Source organism: Nicotiana tomentosiformis, chromosome 3 (genome assembly GCF_000390325.3).
Source record: "Nicotiana tomentosiformis chromosome 3, ASM39032v3, whole genome shotgun sequence".
Taxonomy (NCBI): domain Eukaryota; kingdom Viridiplantae; phylum Streptophyta; class Magnoliopsida; order Solanales; family Solanaceae; genus Nicotiana; species Nicotiana tomentosiformis.
In genome coordinates this window covers 105,410,834-105,431,804 of record NC_090814.1, presented here as the reverse complement: position 1 = coordinate 105,431,804, position 20,971 = coordinate 105,410,834, and the positions used below count along the sequence as shown (strand labels likewise).

The following is a 20,971-nucleotide window of genomic DNA, read 5'->3' as shown; positions in this document are numbered from 1 at the left end:
AAGAAAATGTAGGAAAAATGAAAGATGGGTAGTATAAAAGGGATGAGCAAGTAAGAATACTAAAGGAGGATCTAAGCAAGGTCAAGCATGAACTAGACAGAACTTGTAAATGGAACAGGTCCTCCGATGCACTTTCTTGGCTACAAGAACACCACAGTAGCAACAGAAGAGGACTTGACTTTGGGAACCTGGCACCTACATGGGATCCCAAAAGCAAGTACCTCACACTTCCTGAGAACAAGATTAGCACACACTATGGTAGAATAGGTCACTATAAAAGTGAATGCACTGCAAAAGAAAAAGCAAGTCAAAATAACAAAGAATTTGTTCAAGGGAAGAATAGGCTACCAAGTTGGGCTAAAAAGAATTTGATTCATTCTTTTGCCTATAGAAAGGGAACCAAACTAGTTTGGGTTCCTAAGACTAACCCCTGATTTCCTTTTGCAGGTCCAAGTGAAGGGGACCATCCAAATATGGTACATGGATAGTGGCTTCTCAAAGCATATGACAGGAAGCAAGAACCAGTTCCTTTCACTTGAGGATCTTAAAGGAGGTAATGTCTCCTTTGGAGATGGAAAGAAAGGTGAGATCATTGGAGTTGGAAAGGTAGGTAAGACTGATTCTCACTCTATTGAGAATGTCTACTTGATAGATGGACTGAAATACAGTCTAATAAGTGTATCACAATTGTGTGATAGAGGTAACATGGTAGCATTCACCTCTACGAAATGCTTTGTGATTAATCTTACCACTGACAAGATAGTTTTACAGGAAAAAAGAGTGAACAACATATATGTTGTAGATCTGTCCACACTTTCAGATAATGAACTCACTTGCTTAAGTGTGTTGGATAATGAACCCCTCCTTTGGCACAACAGACTTGGACATGCCAGTCTAAGTCAACTCACAAACTAGTCTCCAAGGACTTGGTGATAGGGATGCCTAACATTAAGTTCAAGGAAGATAAAGTTTGTGAGGCTTGTGCAAGGGGGAAGCAGGTAATATCCTCTTTCAAAAGCAAGAAAGTGGTAAGCACCACCAGGACGATGGAACTGGTCCATATGGATCTTTGTGGACCAATGAGAACATTAAGCAGAGGTGGTAAGAGATATGTGATGGTGTTTGTTGATGATTACTCTAGTTTTACTTGGACATTGTTTTTAACATCTAAAGATGAAGCATTTGACATGTTCACTTCTTTTGTTAGAAAAACTCAGAAACAACTAGGTAATCAACTTGCATCAATTAGGTCTAATCATGGTAATGAATATGAGAATGCTAAATTTGCTGAATTTTGTGATGAGCATGGCATAAATCATAACTTTTCTACTACTAAGACTCCACAATAAAATGGAGTAGTTGAAAGAAAGAATAGGACATTGGAAGAAATGGCTAGGACTATGCTTCTTTCTAGTAAACTGCCCCATAGTTTCTGGGCAGAAGCTGTAAACACTACATACTACATCATAAATAGGTGCATGACTAGACATCTTGTTGAGAAGACTCCCTATGAGTTACTTAAAGGGAGAAAGCCAAACATATCACATCTTATGGCATTTGGATGCAAGTACTTTGTGCACAATAATGGTAAAGACTTCCTAGGTAAGTTTGATCCCAGAAGTGATGAGGGAGTATTCTTGGGATATTCATCATATAGTAAAGCTTATAAGATCTATAACAAAAGAACTATATGTGTAAAAGAAAGTGTACATGTGTTTTTGATGAAACTAACATTCTTTCTGAGAGGCAGGAACATGATGATGAAGTAATTGGGCTGGTAAGAAACTCAAATGAAACCACAGCCCAAACTGAAGCTGCACCAGAGGAAGGAACAGGAGATGGAACAGGTCCTTCCACCCAGGGAAACTTGACAGGGGGAACTAAAAACCTCGAGGGAACCTGTACATGAACCTGTTCCTCAGAACAAAACATTGAAGGAATATCTAAGGGAAATCAGATGGTTGTGAAACCTTACAAGTATCAAAATTCCCATCCCATTGAGAACATAATTACTGATCCAACCTCTGGAATCAAAACCAGATCTTCTTTGAAGAATATTTATGCTTTTTATGCTTTTTTATCTCTTATTGAACCTAAAAATATTGCTGAGGCTTTGCCGGATCCAGACTGGGTGAATGCAATGCAAGATGAACTCAACCAATTTGAGAGAAGTCAAGTTTGGCATCTGGTACCAAGACCCAAGGACAGATCAGTAATTGGCACAAAATGGGTCTTCATAAACAAACTTGACAAATATGGAACAATTTCAAAGAACATGGCAAGATTGGTGGTTCAAGGATATAGTCAAAAGGAGGGCATAGACTATAATAAGACTTTTGCTCCAGTTGCAAGATTGGAGGCAATTAGACTCCTTATCACCTTTGCTGCTTATATGGAATTCACTCTCCATCAGATGGATATCAAGAGTGCCTTCCTCGATGGCTGTCTAAAGGAATAAGTGTTTGCCAAGCAACCTCCGGGCTTTGAAAGCAAGGAATATCCTGATTATGTGTACAAGCTTGACAAGGCACTTTATGGGCTCAAGTAGGTTCCAAGAGCATGATATGAAAGATTATAAAAATTCCTGCTTGAGCATGGCTACAAGAGAGGTAAAATTGACAATACTTTATTCTAGAAAGAAAAAGGTAAAGATCTCTTGGTAGTTCAGATATATGTTGATGATATAATCTTTGGAGCAACTACTGATAAGTGAAGTAAAGAATTTGCTAAACTAATGGGGAGTGAATTTGAAATGAGTATGATGGGTGAGCTTAATTTCTTTTTAGGCTTACAAATTAAACAAAATTCAAATGGAACTATTTTCACGACCCGGAATTCCCACCTTCGGGACCGTGATGGTGCCTAACATTTCACTTGCTAGGCAAGCCAACATTAGAGAACCGTTAAGTCAATTATTATTCAATTCAATAGACACAGTCAATTAAACAAAAATAAAATAAAACCGAGTGCGGAATAACATAAACCCCATAATATCTAATACAATTTGGATCTGGAGTCACAACTCACGAGTTTCTAAGATTTGCTACAAATAGAGTCTGAAAGAAATACAACCATTCTGAATGAAAAGAAATAGTAAAACAGGGGAGATAGAAGGGTACTCCAAGATCTGCGGACGTGAGAAGATCTACCTTGAGTCTCCAATAAGCAAGTCTAAGCTGCTAAGCCTCACGATCAGCTAGGGCCGGTACCAAAATCTGCACAAAAAGTGCAAAGTGTAGTATGAGTACAACCGACCCCATGCACTCGTAAGTGTCGAGCCTAACCTCGACGAAGTAGTGACGAGGCTATAACAAGACACCCACACAATAAACCTGTGCAGATAACAGTATATGTACAAGAAAATAACAATAACGACTAAACATGTACTTTTGGGAGGGGGACATGCTAAAGGGGCACAAAATATAAGAGATACATCGGAAATGATAACCAGAACAGTCAATATGCTTTTAACCAGTGAAAACAACTAAACACAATGAAGAAAATTTCACGGCATCACCCTTCGTTCTTTTACTCTCAACCTCACAATGAAAATCAACAGATACGGCACGGCATCACCCTTCGTGCATTAACACTCACAATATGGCACGACATCACAGATCGTGCATTAACACTCACAATATGACACAGCATCACCCGTCGTGCATTAACACTCAAAATATGGCACGGCATCACCCTTCGTACATTAACACTCACAATATGGCACGACATCACCCTTCGTGCTTTAACACTCTCCCTTACCACATATCAATGAACAAGTAATAGCAGGGAGATAGAATCAACAAGAATAAGCCTTACTTCAACAATGGTCCCACAATACAAATCTCAACTTTGGAATCAGTTCTCAATTATCACAGAAGCCCGTAAATACGATAAGAACGATCAATTTAGTAAGTAACTAGTCTAAGCATGGATAACAAGGTCAAAGTAAGCAATAAACTACAAGGAACAAGTCCCACCCGCATACTTTAACCCGACCACAACGCATAAGTACTCGTCACCTCACATATACATTGTACCCAACATCTAAACATGTAGCAAATAGACAAACAATTTCTAATCCCTCAAGTCAGGGTTAACCACGACACTTACCTCGTTCTAAAGGTCCACTCAAAGCTCAATCAGAGCTTTGCCTTTCAAACGAGCCTCCGAACCAATAGAATCTAGCAAATTACTAACCAAACGATTCAAATCAAGCCTTAGGTACTATCCACGATTGCAAAGGATTCAATTTAGGCCATTATTGAAAAAAGTCAACCCTCAAGACCGCTTGGTCCAATCCCGAATTTTGGACCAAAACCCGATTACCCATTCACCCCCGAGCCCGGTTATATAATTTGTTTTGGAATCCGACCTCAATTTGAGGTCTAAATCCTCATTTTATAAAAATCCCTAATTCTACCCAAACCCCCAATTTCCACCATGAAAACACTAGATTTTAGGTTAAAAACTTATGAAATGTAATGAAAGATTGAAGGAAATTAGGTTAGAATCACATACCAATGGATTGGGGAAGAAGAGTTCTTTGAAAAATCGCCTCTAGGGTTTTCTTATTTTGAAAATTTGAAGAATGAGCAAAAATCCCGTCTAAGTCAAGTTTTACCCAACTGCAGATGTCGTAATTGCGATATCATGTTCGCAATTGCGAGGAAGAGGTCGTAATTGCGAACTGCTTCAGAAATCCTAGTGATCGCAAATACGATAAAACAACCGCAAATGCGAACTCTGCAACCCTCACAAATGCGGCCTTACCTTCGCAAATTCGAAGATTCTGAAAAACAGTACTGAGTTGCAAATACGACACTGCCTTCACAAAAGCGGAATAGACAAGTTCGCAAATGCGAACTTTAGCCTTGCAAATGCGAGTACCCCCCTTCCATGCCCTGGCTCGCAAATGCGATAGTCTCTTCGCAAATGCGAGGCTCGCAAATGCGAGATCTGCAGTACACACCAAAAACAAAATGCATCAGCTATGTTTTCTAAGTCCATTTCACTCCGTAGCCTATTCGAAACTCGCGTGAGCCCTCGGGGCTCTAAACCAACTATGCACACAAGTCTAAAAACATCATACGAACTTGCTCGCGCGATCAAATCGCCAAAATAACATCTAGAACTACGAATTTAGCATCAAATCAAAGGAAATTTTGAAGAAAACTCATGAACTTCTAATTTCACAACCAGACGTCTGAATCACGTCAAATCAACTCTGTTTCTCACCAAATTTGACAGACAAGTCATAAACATAGTACTGGACCTATATCGGGTTTCAGAACTAAAATACAGACCCGATATCAATAAAGTCAAACATTGGTCAAACTTTTAAAATCATTAAGCTTTCAAACTTTCAAATTTCAACAAAGTCCGATAACTCGGGCTAGGGACTTTCGAATTCGATTCTGGGCATACGCCCAAGTCCCAAATCATGATACGGACCCACCGGGACCGTCAAAACACGAATTCGGATCCGTTTGCTGAAAATATTGGCCAAAGTCAACTCAAATGGATCTTAAGGCAAAAATTTCATATTTTCTCAGTTTTTAACATAAAGGCTTTCCAGAAAAACACTCGGACTACGCACGCAAATCGAGGAAGGCTAAAATGAGGTATTTAAGGCTTCAAAGCGCAGAATTAGGTTCTAAAACATAAGATGACCTATCAGGTCATGACGTTCTCCACATCTAAAATAATCGTTTATCCTCGAACGGACATAGAAAAGTACATGGGCTGGTGAAAAGGTGGGGACTCCGCATTTTCGACTCGGACTCCCAAGTAGCTACCTAGATGGGCTGACCTCTCCACTACACTCGGACTGAAGGATAACTCTTCGACCTTAACTGACGAACCTTCCGGGCCAGAACAGCCACTGACTCCTCCTCGTAAGTCAAATCCTTGTCTAACTGGACAGAGCTGAAATCTAACACGTGGGACGGATCGTCGTGATACTTCCAGAGCATGGACACATGAAACACTGGATGAACTGCTGATAAGCCCAGTGGAAACACAAGCGTGCAAGCCACCACTCCCACTCTCTCAAGAATCTCGAAAGGCCCGATATGCCGAGGTCGCAACTTTCTCTTTTTCCCGAACCTCATCGTACCCTTCATGGGTGATACCCGGAGTAACACTCTCTCTTCGACCATGAATGCAACATCACGAACTCTACGTCGGCATAATTCTTCTGCCTGGACTGAGCTGTGCGAAGTTGATCCTGAATAATCTTTACCTTATCCAAGGCATCCTATACTAAATTTGTACCCAACAATCGAGCCCCCCCCCGGTTCGAACCATCCAACTGGTGATCGGCACCGCCTACTGTATAATGCCTCATAGGGAGCTATCTGAATGCTCGACTGGTAGTTATTGTTGTAGGCAAACTCCACGAGCGGCAAGAACTGATCCCAAGCACCTATGAAATCTATAACACAAGCGCGGAGCATATCCTCCAATATCTGAATAGTGCGCTCGGACTGTCCGTCCGTCTGAGGATGAAATGCTGTGCTAAGCTCCACCTGCGTGCCCAACTCATGTTGTACTGCTCTCTAAAAGTACGAGGTGAACTACGTACCTCGATCAGAAATGATAGACACGGGCACACCGTGAAGACGGACGATCTTGCGGATGTAAATCTCTGCCAACCGCTCAGAAGAATAGGCAACTGCCACAGGAATGAAGTGCGCTGACTTGGTCAGCCTGTCCATAATGACCCAAACTACATCGAACTTCTTCTGAGCCTGTGGGAGTCCAACAATGAAATCCATAGTGACACGCTCCCACTTCCACTCAGGAATCTCTAACTTCTGAAGCAAACCACCAGGTCTCTGATGCTCATACTTTACCTGCTGACAATTTAGACACCGAGCTATATATGCAACTATATCTTTCTTCATCCTCCTCCACAAATAATGCTGCCGCAAGTCCTGATACATCTTGGCGGCACCCGAATGAATAGAATACCGGGAACTGTGAGCCTCCTCAAGAATCAACTCACTAAGTCCATCCATATTAGGCACACAAACACGACCCTGCATCCTTAAAACTCTATCATTTTCAACAGTAACTTGCTTGGCACCACTGTGCTGCACTGTGTCCCTAAGGACAAACAAATGAGGGTCATCATACTGTCGCTCCCTGATACGCTCAAACAATGAAGACCGAGCGACTGTACAAGCTAGAACACGACTGGGCTCGAAAACATCCAATCTCACAAACTGATTATCCAAGGTCTGAACATCTAATGCAAGCGGTCTCTCACGGACTGGAATGTACGCAAGGCTGCCCATACTTGCTGACTTTCTACTCAAGGCATCGTCCACCATATTGACCTTCCCGGGATGATACAAGATGGTGATATCATAGTCTTTCAATAGCTCCAACCACCTCCTCTGCCTCAAATTGAGTTTTCTTTTGTTTGAACAAATACTGCAAGCTTAGATGATCCGTGAATACCTCACATGACATGTTGTAAAGATAGTGCCTCCAAATCTTCAGCGCATGAACAATGGCTGCCAACTCTAGGTCATGGACAGGGTAATTCTTCTCATGAACCTTCAACTGCCGCGACGCATATCCAATCACCCTGCCATCCTGCATCAATACTACACCAAGTCCAATACAAGATGTATCATAATATACCGTATAAGATCCTGAACCTATGGGCAACACCAACACCGGCGCCGTAGTCAAAGCAGTCTTGAGCTTCTGAAAGCTCGCCTCACACCCGTCTGACCATCCAAACAGAGCACCCTTCTGGGTTAACCTGGTCAATGAGGCTATATAGATGAAAAACCCTCCACAAACCAACGGTAATAACCCTTCAATCCCAAGAAACTCCGGATCTCCGTGGCTGAAGTGGGCCTAGGCTAATTCTGAACTGCCTCAATCTTCTTGGTATCCACCCGAATACCCTCTGCTGATATAACGTGCCCCAAGAAGGCGACTGAGTCCAACTAAAACTCGCATTTCGAAAACTTAGCATATAACTGGCTGTCTCTCAGATTCTGAAGTACAATCTGAAGATGCTGCTCATGCTCCTCTCGCATGCGGGAGTAGATCAAGATATCATCAATAAACACAATCACAAAGGAATCCAGATAGGGCTTGAACACCCGGTTAGTCAAATCCATAAATACTGCTGGGGCATTTGTCAGCCCAAATGACATCACTAGAAACTCATAATGTCCGTACCGAGTCCAAAAAGTTGTCTTAGGGATATCAGATGCCCTAATCCTCAACTGATGGTAGCCAGACCTCAAATCGATCTTTGAAAACACCTTGGCACCCTGAAGCTGGTCAAATAAGACTTCAATCCTCGGCAATGGATACTTGTTCTTGATAGTGACTCTGTTCAATTGCCGGTAATCTATGCACATCCTCATCGATCCATCTTTCTTCTTCACAAACAACACGGGCGCACCCCAGGGCGAGACACTAGGTTTAATGAAGCCCTTATCAAGCAAATCTTGCAACTGCTTCTTGAACTCTTTCAACTCTGGCGGGGCCATACGGCATGGCAAAATAGAAATAGGTTGAGTGCCCGGAGCCAAATTATTACAGAAGTCAATATCCCTGTCGGGTGGCATCCCCGACAGGTCTGCATGAAACACCTCTAGAAACTCACGGACAACTGGTACTGAATCCATGGAAGGAACCTCTGCACTAGAATCGCAGACATAAGCCAAATAAGCTAGACACCCCTTCTCGACCATACACCGAGCCTTCATGTAAGAGATAACCCTACTGGTAGAATGTCCAGGAGTCCCTCTCCACTCTAATCGAGGCAACCCCGACAAGGCTAAGGTCACCGTCTTGGCTTGACAATCCATACTCAAGATAACATCAAAATCTACCATATCGAGAAGTAGAAGATCTACACTAGTATCAAGACTCCCAATGGTAACCACACACGAGCGATAAACACGATCTACAATAATAGCATCTCCCACAGGTGTGGACACATACACAGGAGCACTCAAAGAATCACGAGGCATAACCAAATATGAAGCAAAATAGGATGACACATAGGAGTATGTAGAACCCGGATCCAATAGAACTGAAGCATCTCTACTGCAAACTGAAACAGTACCTGTGATAACAGCGTCAGATGACTCAGCCTCGGGCCTGGCTGGAAAAGCATAACATCGGGGCTGGGCCCCACCACTCTGAACTATATCTCTAGGACGGGTCCTAGCTGGTTGGCCTCCACCTCTAGCGGCCTGAGCTCCACCCTAATGGCCTGACCACTGCCTCTGGTTGCCTGACCCCTACCTCTAGCTGGCTGAGCAGGCGGTAAAGCACCCGGTGCCGGGACCATGACACGAGAACCCTGATGATGTGAACTGCTCGATGCATGAGGAAAAAATCTAGAAATGTGCCTCGGATCACCACAAGTATAACAGGACCTCGGATACTATGACTGCTGACCGTGAAACTGGCCATGTCGACCTGAGTAACCACCCTAAAAACTCTGGAGCGGAGGTGCACTAATAGGAGTTGGTGGTGCACTATAGGCTAGCTGGTCGAAATAAGGCATATGAGGGCCACGACCACCTGAAGCACCATGGGATGCATGGAGTGCTAAATGAAATGGCCTGGAAGGATGGCGTCTACCAAAAGTACCCCTACCTTGAGACGAAGCATCGCTAAACCCACCGGAATGACGAGGCCTCTTGTTAAACCCCTGACCTCACCCCTGTGCAAGAACCATCTCAACTCGCCTGGCAACATCAGCAGCCGTCTCAAAAGAAATCTCACTCCCGGTCTCCTTGTCCATCTGCAACTTGATAGGCTGAACTACTCCGACTAACTCAGCTGCTGGAGTCTGATACTGGGGAGCCATCTACTCCGGAGTATGAGTAGCAAGAGTCTGTGCTCCTCCTCCAGTCTGAGAGACGGCTGGTGCCATGGGAAATGTACCAGTCTGGGCCACACTCTCCACAAGGCCCACAAAACAGACCAAAGCATCCTGAAGCACTGGGGTGGCGATGAACGCCTCCGGGACCTGAGCTGGTCTGACAGGAATAGTCTGGGCTTGAACCTCCTCGTCAAAGTCTACCTAAGCCTCCACTTCTGGTGCTGCTGCTGCTGCTCGAGCTCTGGGCTGAGCTCTATCCCTGCCTCGGCCTCTGGCACGGCCTCGGCCTAGACCTAGGCCTAGACCTCTGCCCCTCGTAGGAACTGCCACTGGGGGCTCTAGCTGCTACTCAGCTGAAGATGCAGTACGTGTTCTCGCCATTTGCGAGAGAACAAGAGTAGAAGAGTTCAATTAGCAACGAGAGAACAAAATCTCATGACAGAGAAGAATAGAAGTGAAATTTGTTCCTAAACTTCATAGACTCTGGAAGATAAGTACAGACATCTCCGTACTGATCCTCTAGACTCTACTAAGACTGCTCGTGAATTGTGAGACCTAGCAAACTAGAGCTCTGATACCAACTGTCACGACCCGGAATTCCTACCTTCGGGACCGTGATGGCGCCTAACATTTCACTTGCTAGGCAAGCCAACATTAGAGAACCGTTAAGTCAATTATTATTCAATTCAATAGACACAGTCAATTAAACAAAAATAAAATAAAATCGAGTGCGGAATAACATAAACCCCATAATATCTAATACAATTTGGATCTGGAGTCACAACTCACGAGTTTCTAAGATTTGCTACAAACAGAGTCTGAAAGAAATACAACCATTCTGAATGAAAAGAAATAGTAAAACAGGGGAGATAGAAGGGTACTCCAAGATCTGCGAACGTGAGCAGATCTACCTTGAGTCTCCAATAAGAAAGTCCAAGCTGGTAAGCCTCACAATCAGCTAGGGCCGATACCAAAATCTGCACAAGAAGTGCGGAGTGTAGTATGAGTACAACCGACCCCATGTACTCGTAAGTGTCGAGCCTAACCTCGACGAAGTAGTGACGAGGCTATGACAAGACACCCACACAATAAACCTGTGTAGATAACAGTATATGTACAAGAAAACAACAATAACGGCTAAACATGTACTATTGGGAGAGGGACATGCTAAAGGGGCACAAAATATAAGAGATACATCGGAAATGATAACCGGAACAGTCAACATGCTTTTAACCAGTGAAAACAACTAAACACAGTGAAGAAAATTGCACGGCATTACCCTTCATGCTTTTACTCTGAACCTCACAATGAAAATCAATAGATACGGCACGACATCACCTTTAGTGCATTAACACTCACAATATGGCACGGTATCAGCCTTCGTGCATTAACACTCACAATATGGCACGTCATCACCCTTCATGCATTAACACTCACAATACGGTACGGCATCACCCTTCATGCATTAACACTCACAATATGGCACGACATCACCCTTCGTGCATAACACTCTCCCTTACCACATATCAATAAACAAGTAATAGTAGGGAGATAAAATCAACAAGAACAAGCCTTACTTCAACAATGGTCCCACAATACAAATCTCAACTTTGGAATCAGTAATCAATTAACACAGAAGCTCGTAAACACGATAAAAATGATCAATTTAGTAAGTAACTAGTCTAAGCATGGATAACAAGGTCAAAGTAAATAATAAACTACAAGGAACAAGTCCCACCCGCATGCTTTAACCCGACCACAACGCATAAGTACTTATCCCCTCACATATACGTTGTACCCAACATCTAAACATGTAGTAAATAGACAAACAATTCCTAATCCCTCAAGTCAGGGTTAACCACGACATTTACCTTGCTCCAAAGGTCCACTCAAAGCTCAATCACAACTTTGCCTTTCAAACGAGCCACCGAACCAATAGAATCTAGCAAATTACCAATAAACGATTCAAATTAAGTCTTAGGAACTACCCACGATTGCAAAGGATTCAATTTAGGCCATTATTGAAAAAGGTCAACAAAGTCAACCCCCGGGCCCGCTTGGTCCAATCCCGAAATTCGAACCAAAACCTGATTACCCATTCACCCCCGAACCCGATTATGTAATTTATTTTGGAATCTGACCTCAATTTGAGGTCTAAATCCTCATTTTATAAAAATCCCTAATTCTACCCAAACCCCCAATTTTCATCATGAAAATACTAGATTTTAGGTTAAAAACTTATGAAATGTAATGAAAGATTGAAGGAAATTAGGTTAGAATCACTTACCAATGGATTGGGGAAGAAGAGTTCTTTGAAAAATCGCCTTTAGGGTTTTCTTGTTTTGAAAATTTGAAGAATGAGCAAAAATCCCGTCTAAGTCAAGTTTTACCCAACTGCAGATGTCGCAATTGCGATATCATGTTCGCAATTATGATATCATGTTCGCAATTGCGAACATCGCAATTGCGAGGAAGAGGTCGCAATTGCGAACTGCTTCAGAAATCCCAGTGATCGCAAATGTGATAAAATAGCCGCAAATGCGAACCCTGCAACCCTCGCAAATGCGGCCCTACCTTCACAAATGCGAAGATTCTCAAAATAGTGCTGAGTTGCAAATGCGACTCCGCTTTCACAAAAGCGAAATAGACAAGTTCGCAAATGCGAACTTTAGCCTCACAAATACGAGTACCCCTCGCCAGGCCCTGGCTCGCAAATGCGATAGTCTCTTCGCAAATGCGAGATCTGCACTAGACACCAGAAACAAAATGCATCAGCCATGTTTTTTAAGTCCATTTCATTTCATATCTTATCTGAAACTCACTCTGAGCCCTCGGGGCTCTAAATCAACTATGCACACAAGTCTAAAAATATCATACGAACTTGCTCGCGCGATCAAACCCCCAAAATAACACATAGAATACGAATTTAGCATCAAATCAAAGGAAATTTTCAAGAAAACTCATGAACTTCTAATTTCACAATCGGACGTCCGAATCACGTCAAAGCAACTCCGTTTCTCACCAAATTTGACAGACAAGTTATAAATGTAGTATTGGACCTATACCGTATTCTGGAACCAAAATACGAACCCGATATTAATAAAGTCAAACATTGGTCAAACGTTCAAAGTCATTAAGCTTTCAAACTTTCAAATTTCAACAAAGTGCAATAACTCGGACTAGGGACTTCCGAATTCGATTTCAGGCACACGCCCAAGTCCTAAATTACGATACGGACCCACCGGGACCATCAAAATACAAATCCGGGTCTGTTTTCGTAAAACGTTGACCGAAGTCATCACAAATAGATCTTAAGGCAAAATTTTTATATTTTCTCAGTTTTTAACATAAAAACTTTCCGGAAAAATACTCGGACTGTGCACACAAATTGAGAAAGGATAAAATGGCGTATTTAAGGCTTCAAAGCGTAGGATAAGGTTCTAAAATATAAGATGACCTATCGGGTCATCACAACTATGATCCATCAGTAGAAGTATGTGAAAGAGTTGCTTAAAAGGTTTAAAATGGAAGATTCCAAAGAAATTGACACTCCAATAGCAACAACTACATAATTGGATGTAGATGAACCTAGTTCATCTATTGATCAGAAGTTGTATAGGGGAATGATTGGCTCCTTGTTATATCTCACTGCTAGCAAACCTGGCATTGTTTTCAGTGTAGGCCTTTGTGCTAGATTTCAGGCAAGTCCAAAGGAGTCTCACTTGACTGCTGTCAAGAGGATCTTCAGATACCTAAAAGGCACCACTGACCTTTGTTTATGGTATCCAAAAGGTAGTAATTTCAACTTAGTGGGATATGTTGATACTGATTATGCAGGTTTTCTTGTGGATAGAAAGAGCACCTCAGGCATGGCATACTTTTTTGTCTCATGTCTTGTGTCTTGGGACACCAAAAAGCAAAATTATGTGGCCTTATCTACTGCTGAAGTTGAGTATGTTGTTGCTGCCTCATGTTGTGCTCAATTGTTATGGATCAAACTACAATTAATGGACTTTGGAATTGATGTAGGTTGTATCCCCATCTTTTGTGATAACACTAGTTTAATTAGTATGACCAAGAACCCGGTGCATTATAAGAGAACTAAGCACATAGATGTTAGGCATCATTTTTTGAGGGAAAAATATCAGAAGGGTTTGATCACTGTAGAATTTTATGCTACTAACAAGCAAATAGCTGACATCTACACAAAAGCTCTAAGTAGATATCACTTTGAAAGGAACATGTTAAAATTAAGGATGATTAAGATCACTCACCTAAAAGGAACCAGTTCTAACTCAAAAATTGGTTAGAAAATTTGTGAATTTTTGTACATAATTAGATTAGATTTGCTCAGTCTCATACTTTCATTAGTATACTCTTGTTCCATGTACTAAAATGACTCATTAATCTCTAATAATATTATCTCTATTTTCTTGAAAAGTTCAGACTTACACACGAGATTTCTTAGTGAAGAACCTGGTTCATCAAGATTACTTGGTACGTACTCTTTGCTCTGCATATTTTGGAATAATTATAATTGGATTATGATCAAGAGGAGAGTCCCATTTAATCCCAACCTTCTTGAGCATATCCGTTACGAAATTATTACATCTAGCGTTTTCGTACGTTATAGTTTCATCTTCAGATAATCGACGTAAACTCGGGGATGGGATTATCTTGAGGTTATAAGAATTTATGATATTTATAACAGGCGATAAGTAAGTGCTGTGAAGGTTAAAGGGTAAACGAATCAAAGAAAATGAGTTTCGTTGAAGGTTGTCAATTTGGAATATAATACGATCCGGGCCATAATACCCGGTATTTATGGACTAGTACCATACAAGGTACCCCATGACCACGATAATAGAGTATATAAAGTGTGTTAAAAGTGAGTAGTATTTTTAAGTAATTTGAGATAATTCTTAATTATGTGGGTAATTGATTAATTATTGAGTAATGGGAGATTACCTAATTAATTAAAGAATTGTTGGATAATACTAAACCCCCCCTTCCCCAACGTGGCAGCACCTCCATCCCCATTTATGACTCTTAAAGTCATTATGATAAGGTGGCAAGAGTAAGGGTTATGTGGCTAAACCACCACATGAAGTGGGGCTCACACCCATTCAATATAAGGCCTCTCTAATTCAAAAAAGGCCTCTCTAATATAAGGCCTCTCTAATGTAGCATATACCAAATGCTAAAGTATAAATCTTTAAGAATTCAAAACGTGAGATTTCATAGATTCTTCAACAATTCAAACAAAAATTCCTTAGCATCTTAGCAATGTGACATTTTTGCAATTCTAAGAAAGTCCGGTATAATCTTTCTCAAGAATATCATATGGATTTTTCCTACCCCGATCTTGCCGTCACGTATTTTGTCGCGATTATCGTGGGTTAGAGGGATTGTCAAGAGAATCGGTTCAGGTATGTTAAGGATATCCCTTCTTTCTTTTTGGCGTGGTTCATACAATACAAACGAAACGAGCAAATGCACAACTTTCATAAATGACTCTATTCATAGAATTACTAGGGGTGCCTATGTTCTTGATTTCCCATGTGAATTATTATTAGATCTTCTGTTCATAGGTATAAGATAAATGCGTAGTGATAAAGTTTATCGAAAAGGTATAGTGATCTTATTAACGTATTTTTATGCATCTCACTCATTTATACATGTACATTGACTCATGGCCAGATGGCATTATATACGCGTATATTATACGTATATGGGATATGGAAAAAGGTTACGGTGTTATATACGCACCACCACCTGATCAGTTGGTATATGTTGATGATTTTGCCTACAGTGGCCGAGATGATACGATGGGATGCCCTCAGAGGCTTGATGATATTATGTACACCTATACCTATGCATGACACGATATTTATATGCACACGCATGACATTATAAATGTTTCAGGATTTACAAAGTTATTTAGACTTACAGGCGGAATTCTTTATTCCATGCTTCATCTATGTCTTTTATGTATAGATTTTCATGCCTTACATACTCAGCACATTATTCGTACTGACGCCCTATTTCCCGGGGCCTGCGTTTCATGCCCGCAGGTGCAGGTAGACCAACTGACGATCCCCCTTCTTAGGATCCTTTATCAACGAGAGTTGGTGTGCTCCATTTGATCAGAAGCTGCTCTTGATTTTGGTATGATATGTTTGTATACATATATGGGTATGAAGGGGCCCAGTCCCGTCCTTGTACAGTTATATATTATATTAGAGGTCTGTAGACAGTATGTACAGTTAGATATATAGTTGTCTATGGCAGCCTTGTCGGCTCGCCCCACGCATTCCGCACGTATATGTATATATATCTTCTGGACAGGTTTCCCTCACGCATGTTATTCTCGTAATTCAGTAGAAATTATTCATGTTTATATCTTAGACGTATGCTTAAGGGTGTTCGACAGGTAAGACTCGGGTACTAGTCATGGCCTATCGGTTTGGGTCGTAACAAAAGTGGTATCAGAGCAGTTGTGTGCTAGGCTTGTCTACAGGCCGTGTCCGGTAGAGTGTTATTTATGAGTGTGTTGTGCACCACACTTATAGACAGGAGGCTACAAGACATTGAGGATGTTATCCTCCCTTCTTATCTTAGATCGTGCGATATAAGAATTCATTTTCCTAACGATGTGTTATGCTTTCATCAAATGCCGAAGAAGGCTACAACCACCCAAAAGGGGAAGTCTGTGGCGGATGAGACTACTAGTCGAGCGCCACGAGTTACCAGGGCTCGGGGAGAGTCTCATAGTGAGATTCCATCTCAAATCTCACATACCCCGCCCTCTCCATAGGAGCTCCGAGGGGCACCGGCTCCAGCGCTCGCCCCTGTACGTCCAGCTCCTCAGCCAGATGCATCGGTTCAGGAGATGAGAGATGCTATTCAGCTATTAACTCAATTAGTAGTCGCTCAGGCTCGGCGTCAGGAAGTAGGTATTGGTCATGCAGATAGGTCCATCAGTGCGAGAGTTCATGATTTCATTAATTTGGACCCTCCGGTATTCACTGGAGCAAATCCAAATGAAGACCCTCAGGTATTTATTGATAAAATACAGAGGACTTTGAGGGTAATGAAGGACACTACGACTGAGTCAGTTGAGCTAGCTTCCTATAGACTTTAGGATGTTGCAGTTAATTGGGACGAGTCGTGGGAGTTGTCTAGAGGTGAGGATACCCCTCCAACAGTATGGCAGGAGTTTACAGAAGCTTTTCTTTGTCATTATCTGCCACCAGAGCTTAGATGGGACAAAGTTGATAGGTTCTTGACCCTTCGGCAGGGTAACATGAGTGTTCGAGAGCACAATCTTAAGTTTGATTCGTTGGCTAGGTATGCTCCCACTATTGTATCTAAGATGGAGGATCAAGTTCACCGGTTCGTGATGGGGTTGGAGACCCACTTGCTTAATGATTGTATGTCGGTCTCACTTCAGGCAGACATGGATATTTCTCGTATTCAGGCAAATGCTCAGGGTGTAGAGGAACGTAAGCAGAAGTAAAAGGCTAATCGTGAGCATGATAGAGCCCAGAATAAGAGAGCGAGGTCTTCGGGGTCCTTCTGGTGAGTTTCGAGGTGGTCAGAGACAACAATACCCGAGGTATCCATCCCAGCCATCGGCTAGCGCACCCCCTCAGTTTGCCGGTAAGAGATTTGATCATTCCACATATTTAGGGTCTGGTCCGAATTCCAGGGCCTCAAGTTTTCAGTGTAGGGGTGAGTCAAGTCAGATGAGGCCGCCCTTGCCACGATGTGCTCTGCGTGGTAAGCAGCATGTCGGGCAGTGCCGTATGGGGTTGGGTGTTTGTTATACTTGTGGTTATCCAGGCCACGTTATGAGGGATAGTTCAACGAGAGGTGATGCAAGCATAGTTTAGCTAGCGGGATCTGTAGCTGGTTCATCATCATTAGTACTCCCCCATAGGCAAGGTTCACAAGCACTAATCGGTCGTGGTAGAGGCAGAGGTGGAACATCTAGCTCGACGGTCCTTAGAACCGCATTTATGCGTTAGCAGGACGACAGGATCATGAGTCATCACCTGATGTTGTTACAAGTATATTATTAGTCTTCTCATATGATGTATATGCACTGATTGACCCCGGTTCCACCTTATCATATGTTACTCCATTGGTTGCTAGTAAGTTTGGAATAAAACCTGAGTTGGTTAAACCTTTTGAGGTGTCCACACATGTTGGGGATCCAGTGACAGCTAGGCGGGGTATATAAAAATTGTATAATAGTAGTTCATAGTCGATCTATAGTAGCAGACCAAATCGAGTTAGATATGGTAGAATTTGATGTTATAATGGGTATGGATTGGTTGGCTTCTTGTCATGCCAACATTGATTGTAGATCAAAGATGGTCCGATTTCAATTTCCAGGGGAGCCTGTTTTGGAATGGAGAGGTAATACAGCATCGCCAAGAGGTAGATTTATTTCCTATCTCAAGGCAAGGAAGATGATCAGAAAGGGCTATATTTATCACTTAGTTCGATTACAGGATGTGAAAGTAGAGTCACCAACCATTCAATCTATCCCCGTGGTTAATGAGTTTCCCGATGTTTTTCCCGATGAGCTTCTGGGTCTTCCGCCAGAGCGAGAAATTGAGTTTGCTGTTGAAACCAATATCTATTCCGCCTTATGAAATGGCACCCGCAGAGCTGAAAGAGTTGAAGGAACAACTAAGGGACTTGCTTGAAAAAGGCTTTATTAGACCTAGTACATCACCGTGGGGAGCACCTGTGTTATTTGTGAGGAAGAAAGATGGTTCCTTGCGGATGTGTATTGATTATAGACAGTTAAATAAGGTGACGATCAAGAATAAGTACCTACTCCCGAGGATTGATGATTTATTTGATCAGTTGCAAGGTGTCAAGTGTTTCTCGAAGATAGACTTGAGGTCCGGGTACCATCAGGTAAGGGTTAAGGAGAAAGATATTCCAAAGACAGCATTCAGGACTAGATATGGGCATTTTGAGTTTCATGTTATGTCATTTGGTTTGACTAATGCCCCAACATTATTCATGGATTTGATGAACCGTGTATTCATACCCTTTTTAGATATGTTCGTAATTGTATTTATTGATGATATATTGGTTTACTCTCGTTCAGAGGTTGAGCATGCATATCATTTGCGTACGGTGCTCAGAGTTCTACAAAAAGAGAAATTGTACACCAAAGTCTCTAAATGTGAATTCTGGTTGAACTAGGTAGCTTTCCTTGGGCATATCATTTCGGGTGAGGGTATCCTGGTTGATACACAAAAGATTGAGGCAGTAAAGACTTGGCCTAGACCCACAATACCGACGGAGGTTCGTAGCTTTCTCGATTTGGCAGGTTATTACAAGAGATTTGTAGATGGATTTTCTTCTCTTTCAACACTTTTGACAAGGTTGACTCAAAAGGAAGTAAAGTTTCAATGGACTGATGCTTGCGAACTGATTTTCCAGGCATTGAAGGACAGATTAACTTCAGCACCGGTTCTAACGCTCCCAGAAGGGACCGATGGTTATGTTATTTATTGTGACACTTCAGGTGTTAGATTGGGTTGTGTACTGATGCAGCATGATAAGATTGTAGCTTATGCTTTTAGACAACTAAGAAAGCACGAGAAGAATTACCCGACCCACGATTTAGAGTTAGTCGCAGTGATTCATGCACTAAAGATGTGGAGGCACTACTTATATGGAATTCATGTTAATATCTATACGGATCATAAGAGCCTCCAGTATATCTTCAAGCAAAAGGAATTGAATTTACGTCAAAGGAGATGGTTGGATCTACTTAAAGACTATGACGTTGATATTTTATACCATCCGGGGAAGGCGAATGTAGTAGCCGACACCCTCAGCCGTAGATCAATGGATAGCCTGTCATGTTTACAACCAAAGAAGAGGGGAATAGCCCATGAGATTCATCAGCTAGCTAGTCTTGGAGTTCTATTATTGGATTAAGGTGATACCAGAATTACTATTTAGGACACGACAACATCCTTTTTAGTAACTGAAGTGAAGGAACGCCAGTATGAGGATCCTGTGTTAGCTCATTATAGAGATACAACCCCTCTGAAGGAGAAGACACTATTTGAAATTACAAGAGATGGGGTCCTCATATATCGAAGACGATTATGTGTCCCTAATATTGCAGGGCTGCGCCGACAGGTTATGGGAGAAACTAACTATTCTCGTTATTCTATCCATCCAGGAGCAACAAAAATATATCATGATATCAGGGAAATATATTGGTGGGACGGAATGAAAAACGATATAGTGGAGTTTATTGCTCAGTGCCCTAACTGTCAGCAGGTTAAGATTGAGCATCAAAAACCCGGTGGATTATTGCAGTAGAGATTCCAGCTTGGAAGTAGGAAGTAATCAATATGGATTTCATCGTAGGTTTACCTCGTACCCAGCGTAAGTTCGATTCTATATGGGTGATTATTGATAGACTTACAAAATCAGCCCATTTTCTGCCTGTTAGGACTACATATTCTGCAAAGGATTATGCAAGGCTTTACATTAAGGAGATAGTACGACTTCATGGTGTCCCTATATCTATTGTCTCGGATAGAGGAGATCAGTTTACAGCTAATTTTTGGAGGTACTTCCAAAAAGTATTGGGGACTCAGGTAAGTCTTAGTATAACATTTCATCCCAGAAAGATAGACAAGCTGAGCGTACTATTCAGACACTTGAGGATATATTACGGGCTTGTGTGATAGACTTTAGGGGGATCTGGGATGATCATCTGCCGCTTATTGAGTCCGCATATAATAATAGCTATCAATCTAGTGTTCAGATGGCTTCATACGAAGCTCTTTACTGACGGAAGTGTAGGTCTCTTATAGGATAGTTCGATGTTGGAGAAATTAAGTTAGTAGGACCAGAATTGGTACAACAGGCAATCGAGAAGATTAAGCTTATACAAAAAAGGCTATTAGCAGCTCAAAGCTGTCAGAAGTCTTATGCGGATAATCGACGACGAGACTTGGAGTTTCAGGTTAACGATTGGGTATTCCTAAAGGTATCACCGATGAAAGGCGTTATGAGGTTCGTAAATAAAGGAAAACTTAGCCCTCGATACAT

The 20,971-nt window shown here is 41.9% G+C and overlaps 1 protein-coding gene across 1 annotated transcript; it reads left to right on the top strand.

Moving 5' to 3' along the window:
- Nucleotides 1–1,957: 1,957 nt before the first annotated feature.
- LOC138908292 (uncharacterized) lies at nucleotides 1,958–20,233 on the top strand. The gene is made up of 6 exons (XM_070198950.1): nucleotides 1,958–2,344; nucleotides 16,686–16,925; nucleotides 17,013–17,373; nucleotides 18,240–18,292; nucleotides 19,097–19,582; nucleotides 19,865–20,233. Exons 1-6 carry the CDS (start codon nucleotides 1,958–1,960, stop codon nucleotides 20,231–20,233), a joined length of 1,896 nt encoding a protein of 631 aa, XP_070055051.1.
- The last annotated feature ends 738 nt before the right edge of the window (nucleotides 20,234–20,971 follow it).